Raw genomic sequence first — 16,123 nt, 5'->3', positions numbered from 1 at the left:
AAAACCAGCTGGCTGAGGACAAGCCAGGCAGCATTCCCAGGGACCCAACAGAGCAGGGAGCACATGGAGGTTCCCCAGGGACCGGGCATTACTTGCTTTCAGACACCTGGAAAGCAGCATCCCAGGGTGGCCCCTCACCTCATCCCATGAAGCCTGAAAGCCAAAGGAGCTCAGGAATGAAGGTGGAGATTTGCCAGTTTTATTTGTTTCATAATAAATTTGTAGCAAAAACTGGGGAGAACTGCCCCTGTCGCCGGAACAGGCTATGAGTGAGCCGAGAAGCACTGAGAGCTGGGAAGAACCGAGAAGAGATGAATTAAACATGGACACGTGCTCTGTTGTGCAAACTGCCAGCCAGCGTGTGCAAATTCAGTTAAGACCTCGGGATTTAATAAGACAAGTTTGACAGTCGGAAAAGGTCAATATTGTTATTAAATGCTGTAAGGAGGCAGAGGGTGCCTCGTCAGCAGCGTGTAAGCAGAGGATTTGAAAAATCCTATCCTCCCTGCCACACAGTTTTGTTAGCTGGAGACTGCTTCCCAGTAAGCTGCATTAACTCGGCCGCTGGAGCACGAGATGCTTCTCTGTAGCGTGGGTGACAGTGCAGCAATAACCTACCCTGTGCTTGCACCAGCCTCGCTGTTGTGAAGGGGATGGGATTGTCCCGCACAGCCCTGCGCCTGGCCCCAGTCCCAGCACTGCTGCAGGAGTGGGGCACAGCCGCAGCGCTGGTGCTTCCTTGCCTCCGGCGCACAGTTTCATGCACTGTGGTGGTCCATCCCCCCATGCACTCGCATGCTCCATCCCCGCCTCGCCCTGGTACGTGCATGGAGGGCGAGGGGTGCAGTTCTGCTGCAGCAAGGTGCTCGGGGACCAGGGCGAAATATTTCTCACGTGGGTTTGTCCTTTGTGGAGGAGGTGTGCGAGGCTGCCAGAGGATGTTGTATGGAGTGAAGTGTTAGCGGAGGATTTCTGTTACAATTTCTGTAGCTCTGGGGTTTTCAAATCATCCGTTCATCCAGATAGTGTTTGCTGCCCTGGGGAAATGTATGGTATTGCTGGCTGTTACGTTCGCATGTTGGTCCAAAGCTCAGAGTAATTGAGTTCAGGCTTCTCCTACAGCTCGGGACTAATCTCCTGCTTGCCTCCCCGCAGGGGCTCAGCTCTGCGCCGTGGGTTCGTGGGGGAACTTGGTGCTTTCCCCCTCCTGCTTTTGGCTCCACGGGCTGAGCTGTTGGCGAGCCAGGCAGGAGGGGAGCACGGAGGGCTCGTGGCTGCACAGCACAGTTGGACCCTGGCTGGGCAGTGCTGGGATGGGGTCTTGCCTTCCCCTGAGTAGCCTCCTTCCACGGCTGCCCGTGCATCGGGGTCCTTCCAGACCTGGGATGGCAGCAAAAGGGGGAAAATCTTGCACGCAGCCGCAGATCTCCGCTCCCCATCCTACCGAAAGCCTCTGGGGCAGAAAGCTCTTTTCTCACCAGGACTCCGGGGCTGGGGCAGCAGTTTCAGAGGCTGTTCTTGGGCTGGGCGTGGGAAGAAACAAGAGCACAGCTGGGTGCACCCTTACTGGGTGCCCATAAGGACCGGGCGCCTCTGCGCCCCATTTCAGCAGGCTCATACCAGGCTGTAAATGTTTTCTGAGCAATTCCATGATCTGCTCCTTCTCCGCAGGCTATAGAGGAGCTCTTCCAGGCGCTGGACCTGGAGAAGAAGAGCGTCGCCATAGGACGCAGCCAGGTACGACAGCTCCGGTCTCTGCTTCCCAGTTGCTCTCAGTGCATATGGGCACAGCCAGCCCCGTACCAGGTGCTGCCAGCTACCCAAAGCTTCCCAAACTGGAGAGAAAGCCTCTCCTCCGCTGCTCCCTATGGCACCCAGGTGGGCTGGGAAACCAAGCCTCACCAAAAATCAAAGCAGAAGGCTCCTAATTCACATTTGAAAACATTAACCTGGGTAAACCATGTACCTAATTATTGGAATCCAGCCCCTTGTGGCATTTAAATTCCTAATTACCTTTGATGTCTCACGGGAGTAAATGGGGCTTGAGCAGCTCATCGTTTTGGTGGGCTGGGGTTAACACTCTGCTGAGCCAGGCACCTGCAGGTGCAAGAGTTGTCGCAGCAACAACATTTGAACTTAAATATGATAATCTCGAAGAAAAATTAATTTTGCATGCGTGCTTGCCTTCAGCTCTTGGAGTCTATAAAGAAAGAATTCATGAAACGGTTCTGTGGAGCAAAATAACTTTCTTTTATCCTGCACAGTGCAGTTTGCAATTATCTCTTCTATGAAACCCTTGTACTTAATCAATAGCGCGATAGCAGCTCCAGTCACATCTTGTTATAGAGGAGTTAGTTTTGCCATCGCTTTGAGCATTGATTTTGTACTAGCTTCTAAAACTTGCTGGCTTGTGAAGTTAATACAGACATTAATGAGACAATCAAATAGGTGGTGGAGCAATCATAGCATTATCTCAAGAAAGTGAGTTTCCTTGGAATTGTTCTTTGATTCAATTTGGCATCTTTAAAACGCAGCTCTTTAAGTATGCCACCGGCTTCACAAGTGTAATTCAGTTTTTATTAAAGCTGTATTATGCAAATGGTGCACAATAGTCAGGCGCGATTGGTCTCATATCCCAAGAGCTTTGCCAGGCAATGACCGAGAGATACCTTACACTCTGAGAGATCAATACCAGGCTAAATTTGGTGGCATCAGCAAATCTATATCGTTTATGAGGTGTTTCTGACAAGTTCAGTTAAAGAAAATGATGTGGTTAATTTCGTTTTTCCTATTGTAAGCTGGCATCTTTGCTGTTATCTGTGTGTACCTTGTGTGTACGCTGTCAGAAATGCCGTTGCCAGCAGACGTAACCCTGCTGTCCTTGCAGCAGGTGGGAAATGGGCAGTGGCCCAAGGGCAGAGTTTTGAGGACTTGCAGCTTCTTGTGATGGTTGGTGCCTATGTCAAAAAGGAGGAGTGAGAGGAGACAGGGACAGAGAGCAAATGCCAGCATGAGCACAGGGCGAGGGCCAGATCCTGAAGGGCAATCCAGTCCCTGGGCAATCAGTGGGACCGGGGCAACCCCATACACCCTGTTTCAGCGATGCCCAGGAGCAGGAGATGGAGGGGCAGGTGGAAGGTGCTCTCCGGGATATGCAGCCATCCTGCTGCTGGGCTCGGGGACAGGACGGAGACGGGACGCAGGTCCCTCTTCCTGTCCCATGAGTATCCCCAGAGAGGCTGGTGCCAGGGCTGCCTTGGGTGCCTTCACAGTATGGGGCAGCCAGGCATGTTGTGGGTTTGGACAGGTAGGGCTGGAGTTCCCTTCCAGCCCAGTGTTTCGGGCTGGTGCAGTGGTCGCACTCACTGGTCCCGGCCAGTCCAAGGACCTTCGGTCTCCCGCAGGTCTCGGGGGAGGCTGCCGGTTGTTAGCCTGAAACACATCCTGCTGGCTGTGGGCAGGTTTCAGACCCTGTCCTGGGGGTGTGTAACCTCTCTTGCTTGGTGTCAGGTTTTCCTGAAGCCAGGGGTCATCTCCAGACTGGAGAAGCAACGTGACAAGCTGATAGCCCAGAAGATGCTCCTGCTCCAGGCTGCTTGCAAGGGCTTCCTCAGCCGTCAGAAGTTCAAGAGGTTGAAGGTACCCATCCCACAGGTCATGGATCCCCTGCGCCCACCACAGCGCGGGCTCTGGCTGCTGCAGATATGGCCCAGAGCATCCAAATTACAGCTCTTTTGAGCAGAGCAGGCTGCTCTTTGAAGGGTACCCACTTTTCCCTGCCCTGTGGGCAGCCATGAGATGCCATGCTGCCATCCCCCGTGGTGCGGAGCTCCTCTGCCACTTCATCCCTCTCCAGCCCAGTGCCCCAGCCTGGTCCTTCCCGGCGGGCTTGGTCATGGCTGGGTGAGGGACACTGGCAGCTGTGTCTCCCCGCAGATCCAGCGCCTTGCCGTCCGCTGCATCCAGAAGAACCTGGTGGTCTTCCAGGCAGTCAGGCACTGGCCCTGGTGGCAGCTCCTGAGCCGCGTGCGGCCCTTGCTCAGCGTAAACCTCGTGGAGGAGCAGCTCCGTGCAAAAGAAGTATGCACCAAGTGATGGGATGGGACGGGATGGGAGAGATGCTTTAGGGGCTTTGGCTGGTGTGTCGGTCAAATTGGAAGTCACTTCTGCCAGGGCAGAGATGATTTTCTGACCATCCAAAAGTCATCATCTGTTCTTAGCACTGCATTTTTTGCCCTGAATAATGTGTTTTGCAGAGCTGTGGAAGGAGAAATAACTCTCCTTCTTCCTTAGAGGGACAGTAGCAAATGCACCATGTCCCCACAACCGAAGCCCCATCCCAGGGCCGCGGCTGCCCCGCTGCCCTCCTCGTGCCCCCGCGAGCTCCCTGGGGCTGGGGCTGGTAGGCTGAGCCCCTCGGGGACGGGTGCTCCATGTCAGTCTGTGGGACAACAGATGATAAGCAGCTAAACGCATCCTTGATGCAGGGGACTCTGCTCTGTGCTGTCACCAGAGCTGTGCTGGCTTCCACCTGTCTCCACTGGTGATGGGAGACATTAATGGGCATTTGCTGACCCGGGAAAGGCACCTTTTGCGCCTGTGTACCATCTGAGACCTGTGCTAAATTCTTAGTCCGTCTTCCCTGGCATCCTTCTCCTCTTACCTTAGTGAGGTTTTAACAAGATGTTTTCGGGCTGGTTCTGACAAAATAAAAGCTGCCTAAGCCTCATCTGTTTCTCTCTCCAAACCCGCCTGGGATCCATCAGGCCCCATCACCCGTTAACCTCTGTTTTTTTATCACAACTCTGCACGTTCTGCTTCTGCTCAGTGTTGGACATCAAAGCAGGACAAGGCTGCACTGAGCAGCTCTTTCTGCTGTTACAGTCAGGCTGCCTGAAAAAGAATCACAGAAAACAATGTGCCTTTGCAGCCGCTCTGTGATAGCCTGCCAGGGCCCCAGGAATGCTCCATGAGCAAAACTCAGACATTTGGCTGTTCATCCCAGGCTTTTGAGGTTTGCTTCTTTCTCATAAAATGTGGTCTGTACGCACACCGAAGCTGACATTCCCTCCGATGAAATTCATGTCAGGAGGTGTAGTCCCGGCAATTTGCAGTGAGCAGCCTTCAAAGTTGCCTGGTAGATTTTATTAATAAGGCAGCTATGTCTCTCCCACTTACTTTTAACAGAAAACGAGATTTTCATAAATAAACTGAGGATGCTGGAGCTCTCCATGTGGTTTTTTTTTGCAATCTTCCCTAGGAGGAGCTGACGGTGCTGAAAAGGAAGCTGGACAAATCCGAGCAGGCATGCAGCGAGCTCAGGCAGACCACAGAGAAGCTGGAGAGCAAGGTAGAGCCCGAAAAAAGCCTCTGCTGCAGCCCCGCTTGGTCGAGTTGGAAATTAAGGCATATCGGGATTAATATGACCACCAGTTACATGACCGCAGGAGGAGCGGTGATTGGCAGTGGGTTGGGCAGGGGGCAGCTGCCAAACTGCTGGCAGAGTGACCACAGCCAGAGGTGGTTCTCTGTGCGGGACCCTGACGGGCAGCGGTGCCTTACTGCGGCACCCAGGGCCAGCATCGCTGCAGGGTCCCTGCTGGGTGGGATCCTGCCTGCCAGAGCAACGGGTTCCCCCAGGGTCTGCACCCGGAGGGCAGCCCAGACACCCTGAGAATGGGCCGTTCCCGGGGGTGTCCCCAGGGAAAGCCTCATGTGCCCTCCAGCAAGGACAGATGTCACCTCGTGCTGCCACTGATGTGGTGTACGAGGCTGAAAAGCAGCAGTGCGAATGTCATCCCTTCTGCTGACAGAAGGGTATAATTAGAATGGGAAATTACACACAGATCATGTTCTCATTACGCTCTCAGGACTGCAGGCTCGCCAACCTCTGCAGACACCAGAAGTGACTTAGTTTAATGGGACGAATGCTAATACCGTGGAGACGGCGCGCAGAAGTGTCCTGCCTGTCCCCTGACTCTGAGCATGACCCCACCGTGTGTGGCACTCAGGGGGTGGCAGCTGCCAGGGCAGCCGCTCAGCTGCCCCGTTGTGCGTGTCAGAAGGGACATGGAGGCATGTTGGGGACCGCGTGTGTCCCCAGCCGGTTGCTGGTCCTGTGTGGAGTCCCCCCTCAGATGCACGGGCTCCTGCGTGATTGCAGCTGGGGTTTCATTAAGCACCGGGAGGAGAAGTTGCTCCCAAGTTTGCCCTAAATACCCTGGGTTTACCCAGCTTGCTGGCCCACGGTGCTCACCCCTTGCAAAGGATGGCCAAGCTGTGGTCTAGATGTAATGCTGCAGCTCTGGTTAATGGTGCCAACAGCCCCAAGGGCCAGGGACCCCCTTCTCAATGGGAAACAGCTAAAGATGATTTAGCTTAAGCTCTCTGTTAAAAATGAAATCACAGCCACGAGGCTGGGACTGCTGAGTGATGCTAACACCTCAGGACAGACCTAGAAAAATGCCAGCTCCCCAGGGAAAGAAAACTTACGGAGTTAACTTATGGAGTTAAACTTGTTGGACGCCCTAAGGAGCTTGTGTAGCATGCCTACAAAATGTGAAGTGCCTTAAAATGCTATCAGATGGAGGAAAGGAACATGGGATGCCTGCATGTTCCTGCTGGTCCTGCTGCCTCTGCAGCCCCTTGCTTGGCTGGCTGAGCAGGACGGACTGTGTTCACCTCTGCTTTGCAGAAAGTGGAATTAATCCTCTGGATTAATAATTCTCTCCTTCATTCATCTGCTTGTTGTTGCAAATGAAATTTAATGTTAATCAACTAGAATGGTGCAGAAATTTGATGAGCCCTGCCTGCGGCGCACTGCAGGCAGCACAGTGCAGGCAGCGTGCTGCTTGCAGCCGTAGCGGGCAGCTGCCTTGCCACAGGCAGCCATGCAAGGGGTGCAGCCACGGGCTCCAGCAGCGGTTGCTCTTTGCTAGGCACTGCCAATGGGAGCCTGGTTTCCCACTGGTGACACTGGTCGGTGATGCTGGGCACTTACCATGTCCCCTAAGCATAGGCAGCTGCCAAGTGAGAGCAGTCAGGATGCTTGGGTCAATGTGGGGTGGCTGGCCCCCCCCAAGCCGGCACGCACGGTGATGCCCAGACAGACTCCCCGTTGCGCCCCCCAGATCATCGACCTGACGACGGAGCTGTCGGACGAGCGGTACAAGGGTGACGTTGCCTGCCAGGTCCTGGATGGGGAGCGGGCAGAGAGGCTGCGGGGTGCCCGCGAGCTGCAGGAGCTGCAGGTAGGCGACCATTGGGCCATGCCGGTGGCGACGCCGCACTCTCGGCACGGCCTTGCTGGACGCAAGTGCCGTGGAGCCGGGTAGAGCTGCTCCCTTCCTTTCCCGGGTTTCCCCAGAGCAAACACGACCAAGTGCAGAAGAAACTGGAGTTGGTGGAAAAGCAGCTGGAAGAGGCCCAGCAGCTGGTTCAGCTGCGTGAGATGAAGATAAGCGGCTCTGGAGGAGGTAGGGGAGTCCCTTCAGGGGCCATGCATACTCTAAGCATCCAGCCCGACCTGTGGGGCCAGTGTGGCCGCCCCAGCGGTGCAGCAAAGCCTCTTGCAATGGGCAGAGGTTTGGTCCCCCTCCAACGCGGTGCTGGTCCCCCAGCCCCTGGCCACCCCAGTGTGTTTTTGGCATTTTGTCATTCTGCATTGCTTTTCCAGCCAGAGCTGGCAGTGACAGCTCAGTCGCACACAGCTCTGGCTCTTGGGGCTGGGGATGCAGGCAGGGATTCTGCCTAAGGGCACTGCTGGCGCTTGCTGGTGCTGCCCAGCATTCCCGGCAGCTCAAAGTGTGTTTGAAGCATGTTTTGGAGCGGTGAGGAGGCTGCTAAAACACAAGTGGGATGGGATGAGCGTGCATGCTTTGCCTAAGGCAGGGGTACATGTGCTGTGCAAGCTGGGGAAGCCCTGGGTGCACAAAGCAGAGCTGCGCCCTACGAGCTCGGTGCTGGCATTCATGCCATACAGCAGCCACGGTGCCATTGCGTATTTGCCTGTCCGACCCCGACATGGCTGCTGGGGGCTGCTTAGGCCTGAGCACCCACCCACCCAGCACCTCCGGGTTTCTCTCCGTTCACAGAGGACGAGTGGCAAGTGCGCTTTGACTGTGCGCAGACGGAGATCACCTTCCTGCGGAAGCGGCTGGTGCAGCTGGAGGAGCGGCTGGAGTCTGAGCTGGGCGCCAGGACGGGGCTTGAGCAAAAGGCAAGTGCTGCTGGCCCTGGGCACGGGAGGGGACAGGGACTCCCCAGGGTCACGCTGTGGAGCGGGGCTGCTGCTGGACCTGGTTGTCCTCTCCCTGCTCCTGGAGCGGGCAAAGCTTCACAGGGCTGAGGCTCAGAAATGCAGCCGCTTGCTGCTGATGCTCTCACTGACCAGCGGAAACCAGCTGTTTTCTGCTAGTTTGAGAATAAATACCCTGAAACTTCCTTCAAGTTTAAAAAGTCACTTTTGCACCAGAACATGGCAAAACTCAACCTTGGTCAGGCGTGAGTGTGAGCACAGGGTGGGAAGCTGCAGGGTGGGGAGGGGCTCAGTGGTGGGTCTTGGTGTTGATCTGGCTTTTGGATACTGGACGGCGTTGTGTTCACACCATCTGTCCCGCAAAGAGCTGCTAATGTAAAGAGCTGCTAATGTAAAGAGCTGGCAGTTCTCGAGCTTTGCCGTGAGAAGGGAAAAAGCAAATGTGCCTGGGAGTCAGGTCACTTCCCATAAGGATAAAATAAAGAAACTAATATTATTCATGCTACACTAAAAAGCAATAAGAAAAGCAGCCCAGTCTTAGGAGCTTGGGTAAAGCAAAACAGCCCATTTGCTTTCAGATAGTTTGAAATTACAGGCTTCATTAGTGCAAGATTTTGCTTATTTAAAGTCATTCCTTAATGACTGGCGAGAGCTCCACCAGTCCTGTCTGTGTGTCTGTCCCACACACGACGCGACTCCATGGGGGATCCAGCTCATTTGGTCCAGGCGCTGCTTTTTGCAGAGAAATGGGATCAGGCATCTGCCCCTGGGGCAGCTTTGCTGACTCAGCAGGAGGACTGGGATGCTGCAGGCACACAAGAGGGTACCCGGAGCGTGAGGGGTCAGGGCACCTAAATCTGTCCTTGTTTGGTGAAAGATCTCTGGGTGAACCATCCCCTGGTGCCGGAACGGGGCTGAACCCCCGTTGGGGAGCGGCTGTGGAGCTCGGGTGCCGTAGGGTCCCTCGGCCGCTCACAGCCACCTCTGCCCGCAGCTCGGCGAAGTGCAGGCAGCATGCGAGGCAGCCAAGAAGGTGTCCCAGCAGCTGCGGCGGCGGTGCAGGCGGCTGGCCTGCGAGCTGGAGGACGCGCGGGTGCTTGCCGAAAGCCAGCAGAGCCGCAGCCACGAGCTGGAGAAGAGGCAGAAGAAGTAAGGCTGGTGGGACCGTGTGGGAGGGCTGGGGCTGCTGGAGTGGGAGAGCAGGGGACAGGGATGCTTAGGGTGGCTTCGGGTGAGGAGTTCCTGGAAGGGCTGCTAGTTTCATCTACGTCGACTGCTGGAGGTCGCACCAAGCTGGGAGGTTGTTTTTACATCCCGTTGCTGTGTGACCGTAACACACTTTCATAATAGAAATCACTCGCAATGCAATGCTTGGTGGCATTGCGGGGAGGGCTGCCTGGGGCTCCCGTGTCGCTGGGTGCCGGGGCACCCTTGTGCTGGGGTGTCCCAGGTGTCGGTGTGCCCTTGGTGTGGGTGTGCCCATGCCGGGAGCACTGCTGGCAAACCGCGCTCCTGGTCTGGAGGAGAGGAGCCCTGTAGCTAAGAAATGATCCCGAGTGTTTTACTGCTGCTGTTTGGTACCTGTGAAAGAAATAGATTTTCTGCCCCAAAATAGGATACCAAGACCAAGCAGGCACAGAAAACATGGGGAATTCACCATCCTCTTTCTTTATCATTTCTTTTAATTTACACTGTGTTGCCAGTGTTCCCTGCTTGCCTGTGCTGAGAAGCTGACTGTGGGCTGGGGTTTGGTCTCACGCAGAGATATGAAGGTGCTGAGAAGCTCCCAGGTTTATTGCTCCAAAGTGGCAATGCTTCCTGAGCTGAAACCAAACCCTCGGTGCAGCAGAGTCCCGGCCAGCCCCAGGGACGGAGCTGCCTCCGGTGGCAGGGGGCAGAGGGCTGCTGCCCGCACACAGGCACATTTTGGGGTGTTTTGGGTCTGTAGCAGCTGATAGCAGCGATTTTTTGAACTCTGCTTTTGGCGACTGGCTGTGTGCACATCACTGCTGCGCCATGCCGTCCACTTCCCGTGGCTGGTACTTGTGCGGAGTAATTAGGGATTCACAAAATGATGGCAGCACTTTGCGGACAATAGGCTTTTTTTTTTTTAAGTCCTCTCAAAAGCACTTGGAAAGCCCAATGCCAGGAGAAGCAGCTTGCTGCTGGCTGAGGCTGCCTCCCTGCCTGCCTTGGCGCAGCTCCCCCGGCCAGGAGGCAGCCTGCTCCAGAGAGGTAACGTGTGTTTCCCCCTCCAGGTTTGACCTACAGTTAGCCCAGGCCCTGGGGGAGTCTGCCTTTGAGAAGAGCCTCCGTGAAAAAGTGTCTCAGGAGAACACCAACATCCGATGGGAGATGGGCAAACTTCAGCAGAGCTTAGAGGTAAGAGGAAAATATCCCACTTTGCTGCATTATATCCAGTTTCAGGAACAGCTCTTAGAGCAGAGCCATTATCTTTGCAATTATAGCAGAGGCAATCAGGCACAAACCCAGCAACTTGATTCCAATTTCTTTTAGCGCAGTTCTAGGATGTGCCTGATGTATTTAAATAACATTACCCTCTGCCAGAAGAAATGCTATCACTTTTTACAAGTGATACCCATCCCATGGTTTAGCTAATGAGGCCCACCATCATTTTTATTAAAGTCACTTGTGCTCTTCTTCACAACTCTACCCGCTATCTCACCTGCAAGAAACTGCAGGTCTGTGCCCCCATGAGATGGTGATGCACCAGGTGCCCACCGAGCCCCCCGCAGAGGCAGGGGCACAGCATGCTGGGGCTGGGGGGAAGCCGCAAGGTTGCTGCCGGTCATCCCAGGCAGCGGAGGCTGCGGGGAACCCATGTCGGGGACAGCCTGTGGCAGGAGGAAGGTGAGGTCAGGAGCGAGCGAGCAAAACTGAGGGGGGAAAGGATTGTTCGGGGCTCATGGTGGGGATGGGGCTGCTGGTACAGGGAGGGGGCTGACCACTGCCTGCTGCTGCTCCAGGGTATTTTGATGGTGCATTTGGAAATGGTCTGGGTTTTAAGAGCGGGGTGTGAGTGCAAGCCCCCTCTCCTGCGTTTGGGGCTCAGCTGCTGACCCACTGCTCTGCCCCTGCCGAGCAGCAGAAGGAGGCGGAGGCAGCCAGCCTGGCGCAGCGGGTGACCGTGCTAGCCGGCCGGGTGCAGGAGCTCAGCACCCCCAATGCCCTGGACGCCCGCACCATGCCCGCGCTCAAGAAGCAGCTCTGGGACCTGGAGGCAAGTGCTGCTGAGCAGCGGAAAGAGCTGGAGCGGCAAACGGCTGCCGTCGATCACCTGGAGCAGGTAGCGTGGCCCCCACCGGGCTGGGTGTGCTGGGGATGTTCATCCCCACGCGGGCATGTCAAGCCCGCACCAGCACCATCCTCATCCCTCCAGGGTTGTGTGCAACTACCGGTGCATTTGTCTTTGGGTCTTTCAGCTCCACCAGAGGCTGGAGCTGGAGATAGAGCGGATGAAGCAGATCCACCAGAAGGAGCTGGAAGACAAGGACGAGGAGCTGGAGGATGTGCGGCAGTCCTGCCAGAGGAGGGTAGGTTGGTGCCGGGTGGGGGAATGATGCTGGGTGCTCCACAGGGCTCCCACTGTCCACAGTGCAGAGGAGGAGCCGTTCCCAGGCGTCCTTCCTCCCCAGGGAGCAGCCAGGTGAGCTAGTGCTGCTTTCCTACCACCACTCCAGCATAAGCCCCGGTCGCAGCCCCGGGGTGCAAAATCAGGGTCTGGGTCAGGTGTGAGTCCCTGGCGTGCTAGAGGGGCTGTCGGGGACGGTGAGCGAGAGCCACGTGCAATGCAGCACATGGGCACAGTGCTCCCGGTGACACCAGTGCCATGCCAAAGGCACCAGCTCCAGCCAGCCAGGGCTTCGTGTTTAGTGATAATGAACAGAAAATACTGTTTCAGCAAGGCCACAAGGTCAGTGGCATGCAAACACGAATTCCACTTTCTTCAAAATCCTCAGGGTGTTTGATGCGAGGCTGCGTGGTAGCAGCCAGTTCCCATTAGCTCTGGGGCATACCTGGCTGTTGATGGTGAATTAACATTGCTGAGGCTAGATGAAGCAGTCGGTGGGGCTTTGCATGTGCTATTTTAGGAAGGCAGGACAAGTGGGAAGGCAAAGGAGGCAATCTCTGCTCCTCCTGCTCCTGTCAGCATGTAGTTGTGCCCTAAGCCATAAGGCTCTGCGTGTCATGGGAGGCTGCCACCGTGCAAACACTGCCGTTTCCCACTGTGCTGCCTTCCCGCGGTGCTGCCCTTCTGCTGGATGGTGCAGCAACAGCTCACCGCTGCTCTCTCCCCCTCTCCACTGGCCATTTTTTGCCGAAGCTCTGGGCAGGTCGTGAGGATGCATTGTTCAGGGCTCCTTCCAGGGTCCTCCCTGCCCTTCTGCACCTCTCTGTTTAATTGCCCTGTACAGGGAGCAAGGTACTGCCAGCATCACTTAAAGGAGATGCCGTGCCTTGCCGCTGGTCTCAGCCAACAGGATGTCGTTCATCCTTTCTCTTCCTCACCCTGCATGGCCTGAGTATTATTTTCCAAATGAGTAAATGGCAGAGACACTCTGGAGAGCAATTGATATTTAACAGCCTGCTCCCATTCCCTTTTTAAACCCTGTTTCTGAGCAGCAGCTGGGGGTGCAGGAGGTGGCTGGGGCAGGGAGGGCCCCGGGGAACTGTGCCAGGGTTGCAGCCTGGCACATCTGCTCCTGTGGGCACGGCCACGCAGCTGCTTGCAAGGGGAGGAGCGGGCTGTGCAATGGGCTGGCTTGGTTTGTTAACACATTTCTACCACCACCATTCCCAGCTGGGCTTGCTGGACCTCTCACAGCTGCACAGCAGAGCTCTGCGATGCCTCCCCGGGTCCGGTTCCCTCCTGCAAAGCACTTGCTGTTGCTGCAGTGCTGCGGGATGGTGATGCTTGAGCAGAGGCAAAGGCAGAGGGATGCAGGCTCCTGCACGCAATGCTGGCTTTCAGGCCCCCTTTGCTCCTGGGAGCAGTACAAATCCTGCCTTTACGGCATGCTCTGCCCTGCGAGGCCACTGTCACCTCCTCAGTGGTGGGGAGCTGGAGCAAGAAGCGTGCTGCCTGCCTGGTTCATGGTCATGGGATGCCTTGAGGAAACCTGGAGGGATTACCGCTGGCCCCTCTTCTAGCTCGGCTGAATACCCTGTGTTACTGCTCCAGAGCTGCAGGGACAGCCCTTGGGGACCTCTGAGCGTGCCTTGCAGGTGGGGTGGCTCAAAGAGCCCATCGTGTCCCCAAAAGTCCTGCAGGCTCCTGGACTGCTTCCCCTTGCTCCTCCTGGCCAGGAGCAGTTGCGCTGCCTGGGGGTAGCAGTTGCTCCAGGGGACGTGACCCATTCCTGGTCCCCAGCGCCGGCTGCAGTAATGGGAGGCTTCAGCACGCACCCTCTCCCAGGGGCTGCCCGGCTGCCCAGGTCCCCGCTGCGGCAGTGGCTGTGCCCTGCCGGGATGTGGGGCTTTGGCAGGGAGCAGCTGGGCTCTGAGCATGGCTGGGGTTGTCTCCCCCTACACAGCTCCGGCAGCTGGAGATGCAGCTGGAACAGGAGTACGAGGAGAAGCAGATGGTGCTGCACGAGAAGCAAGACCTGGAGGGGCTCGTTGGCACCCTGTGCGAGCAGGTAAGAGGATGGTGCCCCACTCTCCTTGCTGCTACCTCCTGGCCAGCCAAACCGCTTTGCTGGCCGTGCCCCAGCTCAAAACACTGCCTGTAAAAAAGGGAGTGTGAATGCATGCATGTGTGTGGACAGGGCAACAGCTTGGTTGTTCACGCACGTGCAGCCGGCCGCAATGTCCTCCATCCCTCGCCTCTTCCAAACAACACTCATCAGAGCAGCAGCATGTGCCACAGCAGGCACTGGGTGCCAGGAGGGTTTCGGGACTGCAGGCATCATATAGGAGACAGCCAGTCCCCCTAAGGACCCATGGAGGGGAACTGTTCACTTTTGTACAGGAGAATTATCTAAGCGGGGGAGGCATCTGCTTTTTGCTGGTATTTTCATGAGAGTCAAACTAACCAGGACTAATGTTGGAGCAGCTCCAACTGCCCAGAAAAGCAGTTTATTGGATTCTGCTCTTTGCACAGGAATTCTATCCCAAACACATTTGTTGAACAAATCCTTTTTCACTCTCCAATGTGTCTGTGGCAGTGATTGAAGTGCACGTAATGGGAAAAGCACACACAGCTGCTCCCTGTTAAATTAGAAGGCGAGGGGCTGAACGCAGCCTCATTGAACAGCATTTATCGGCTTGGACATCACTTAGCGTCGCTGAGCAGCCAGGCCCAGAGGCTGTCTCATGCACCAGCTCCTGCTGAAGGAGCTCTGGTGACCAAATGAGGTACAACCTGGCCCTTCCCTGGGGCCACGGTGCTGCCGGGGCCAAGGATGGCATCAGTCTAGTGCGTTCAGAGTTGCCATCTCGGTGCTGCTGCACCCCAGGGCTCCCCAGAGCTCAGCCAGGCTGGGTTTGTGCTGACGCCTCCCAACCGCCCTGGCAGAGCCCCCGTCGCATTGCAACTCACCCCGCACGTGCGGGAGAGGAGGAACTGATTATCTGGAGTTGCGGTAATTAAGCAGCGCATCCTCCGGCCATTAGCACAAGCCGGCTGGATTTCACCCTTTCACCAGGCTTGGTGATTGCATGTGTTCATTAAACAGGATGAATCTGGGAGCTTTGCAACTCTGAAGTGGTGGGCATATTTCAAGTAGACACAAAATGGTCTGACGAGGCTTATCCATAACGTCCCCCCGGCTCCCAGCTTATAAAATGTTTTGGGAACTGTCAGAATAAATCTTGCTGTATAAAAGCAGGGTATTATTATAACTGCCTCTCAATCCAACATGTCCCTCTTGTTCGGTGGAGGAGAACTAAGATGGATGAGGAGGCAGCAGGAGCTGCATGGAGCAAAGCTGGGGGGACTCTCAGGGAAAGGCACCTTCTCCTTCCCGGGACTGTCCCCAGGCACTGCCCGGGCAGTCCCTGGCCCCTGCCAAGAGGGGAAGAGGAGATGGCATAGTGTATCTGGGTATTGCTATAGTGTATGAGAGATATGACCGGAGCCTTGAAAGCAGCTGTTAAATGAAATCCCAGCTTTGTAACTTAAAGAGCACTGGGCTGCAATGGTGGGAGGAGGCAGCGGTGGCTGCCGTACCTGCTGCTTCCAGCTACGATACAAAATCCATCCTCTGTGGCGGTGGGCAGACCCAGAGCTACGGGAGAACGATGCTGAACGGCATCCAAGATATGGTCTGTAGGGACGGCAGGGATAACAGCAAATCTGCTCCGCTGCAGGGTTATTATAAATACCGTCTGATTTACAGTGGACAGTGTGCTTCAGAGCAGTTTATTAAAAAAGAAAAAAAAAGCCAACCCAGAAAACTAATTAAGGAAATGGAGATGCCAACGATTTCTGGTTCCAGCAAATGCCAGCCAGCTCTAAACCAGGTTACAAGGTCAAATCCGCACAATTAATTTTAGCCAGTGAACAGAAAATAGGAGAACGGATTTGAAACAAGAAGAGCTGTGGAAAACAGAATAAATGAAAAATGCTCTTTACTTCAATTAGTCTGAAATCAAGCACTGAAACCATGTCCCTGTTTATTTGGTGTTTTTCTAATTCTTTTATCCCTGTAACCATGGTTGCTCTTAGCTTGGGGTGGGGGGGAGTGTAGAGGGTTTTTTTAAGGTGTTTCCTACTTCCCTTCTTTAAAAGGCTTCAGGGTGATGTGGTGACTCCACACTGCCCAGGGATGAGCCTCCAAAATCACCCAGCAGTTGTTTTCCACCAGCATTGCTGGGGTTTGTGCACGAGAGATTGTTGCCTCC

General features: G+C 55.4%; 1 protein-coding gene across 5 annotated transcripts in view; it reads left to right on the top strand.

Annotated features, from left to right (window-relative positions):
- The window catches only part of MYO18B (myosin XVIIIB), a 77,595-nt gene that overhangs the window by 29,159 nt on the left and 32,313 nt on the right, over positions 1-16,123 (top strand). For all 5 annotated transcript variants that reach the window (XM_030025068.1, XM_030025069.1, XM_030025067.1 and 2 more), the window contains 12 exons: positions 1,672-1,737; positions 3,511-3,639; positions 3,937-4,080; positions 5,261-5,350; positions 7,131-7,250; positions 7,367-7,475; positions 8,094-8,218; positions 9,252-9,406; positions 10,516-10,639; positions 11,364-11,564; positions 11,701-11,811; positions 13,813-13,917. In XM_030025068.1, the coding sequence (XP_029880928.1) occupies positions 1,672-1,737; positions 3,511-3,639; positions 3,937-4,080; positions 5,261-5,350; positions 7,131-7,250; positions 7,367-7,475; positions 8,094-8,218; positions 9,252-9,406; positions 10,516-10,639; positions 11,364-11,564; positions 11,701-11,811; positions 13,813-13,917 (1,479 nt within the window). The remainder of the gene's footprint in view (positions 1-1,671; positions 1,738-3,510; positions 3,640-3,936; positions 4,081-5,260; positions 5,351-7,130; positions 7,251-7,366; positions 7,476-8,093; positions 8,219-9,251; positions 9,407-10,515; positions 10,640-11,363; positions 11,565-11,700; positions 11,812-13,812; positions 13,918-16,123) is intronic.

The sequence above is a fragment of the Aquila chrysaetos genome, chromosome 9 (genome assembly GCF_900496995.4).
Source record: "Aquila chrysaetos chrysaetos chromosome 9, bAquChr1.4, whole genome shotgun sequence".
Classification (NCBI taxonomy): Eukaryota; Metazoa; Chordata; class Aves; order Accipitriformes; family Accipitridae; genus Aquila; species Aquila chrysaetos.
Note: the sequence above shows the minus strand (reverse complement) of the source record. Positions and strands in the feature narration are given on the sequence as shown.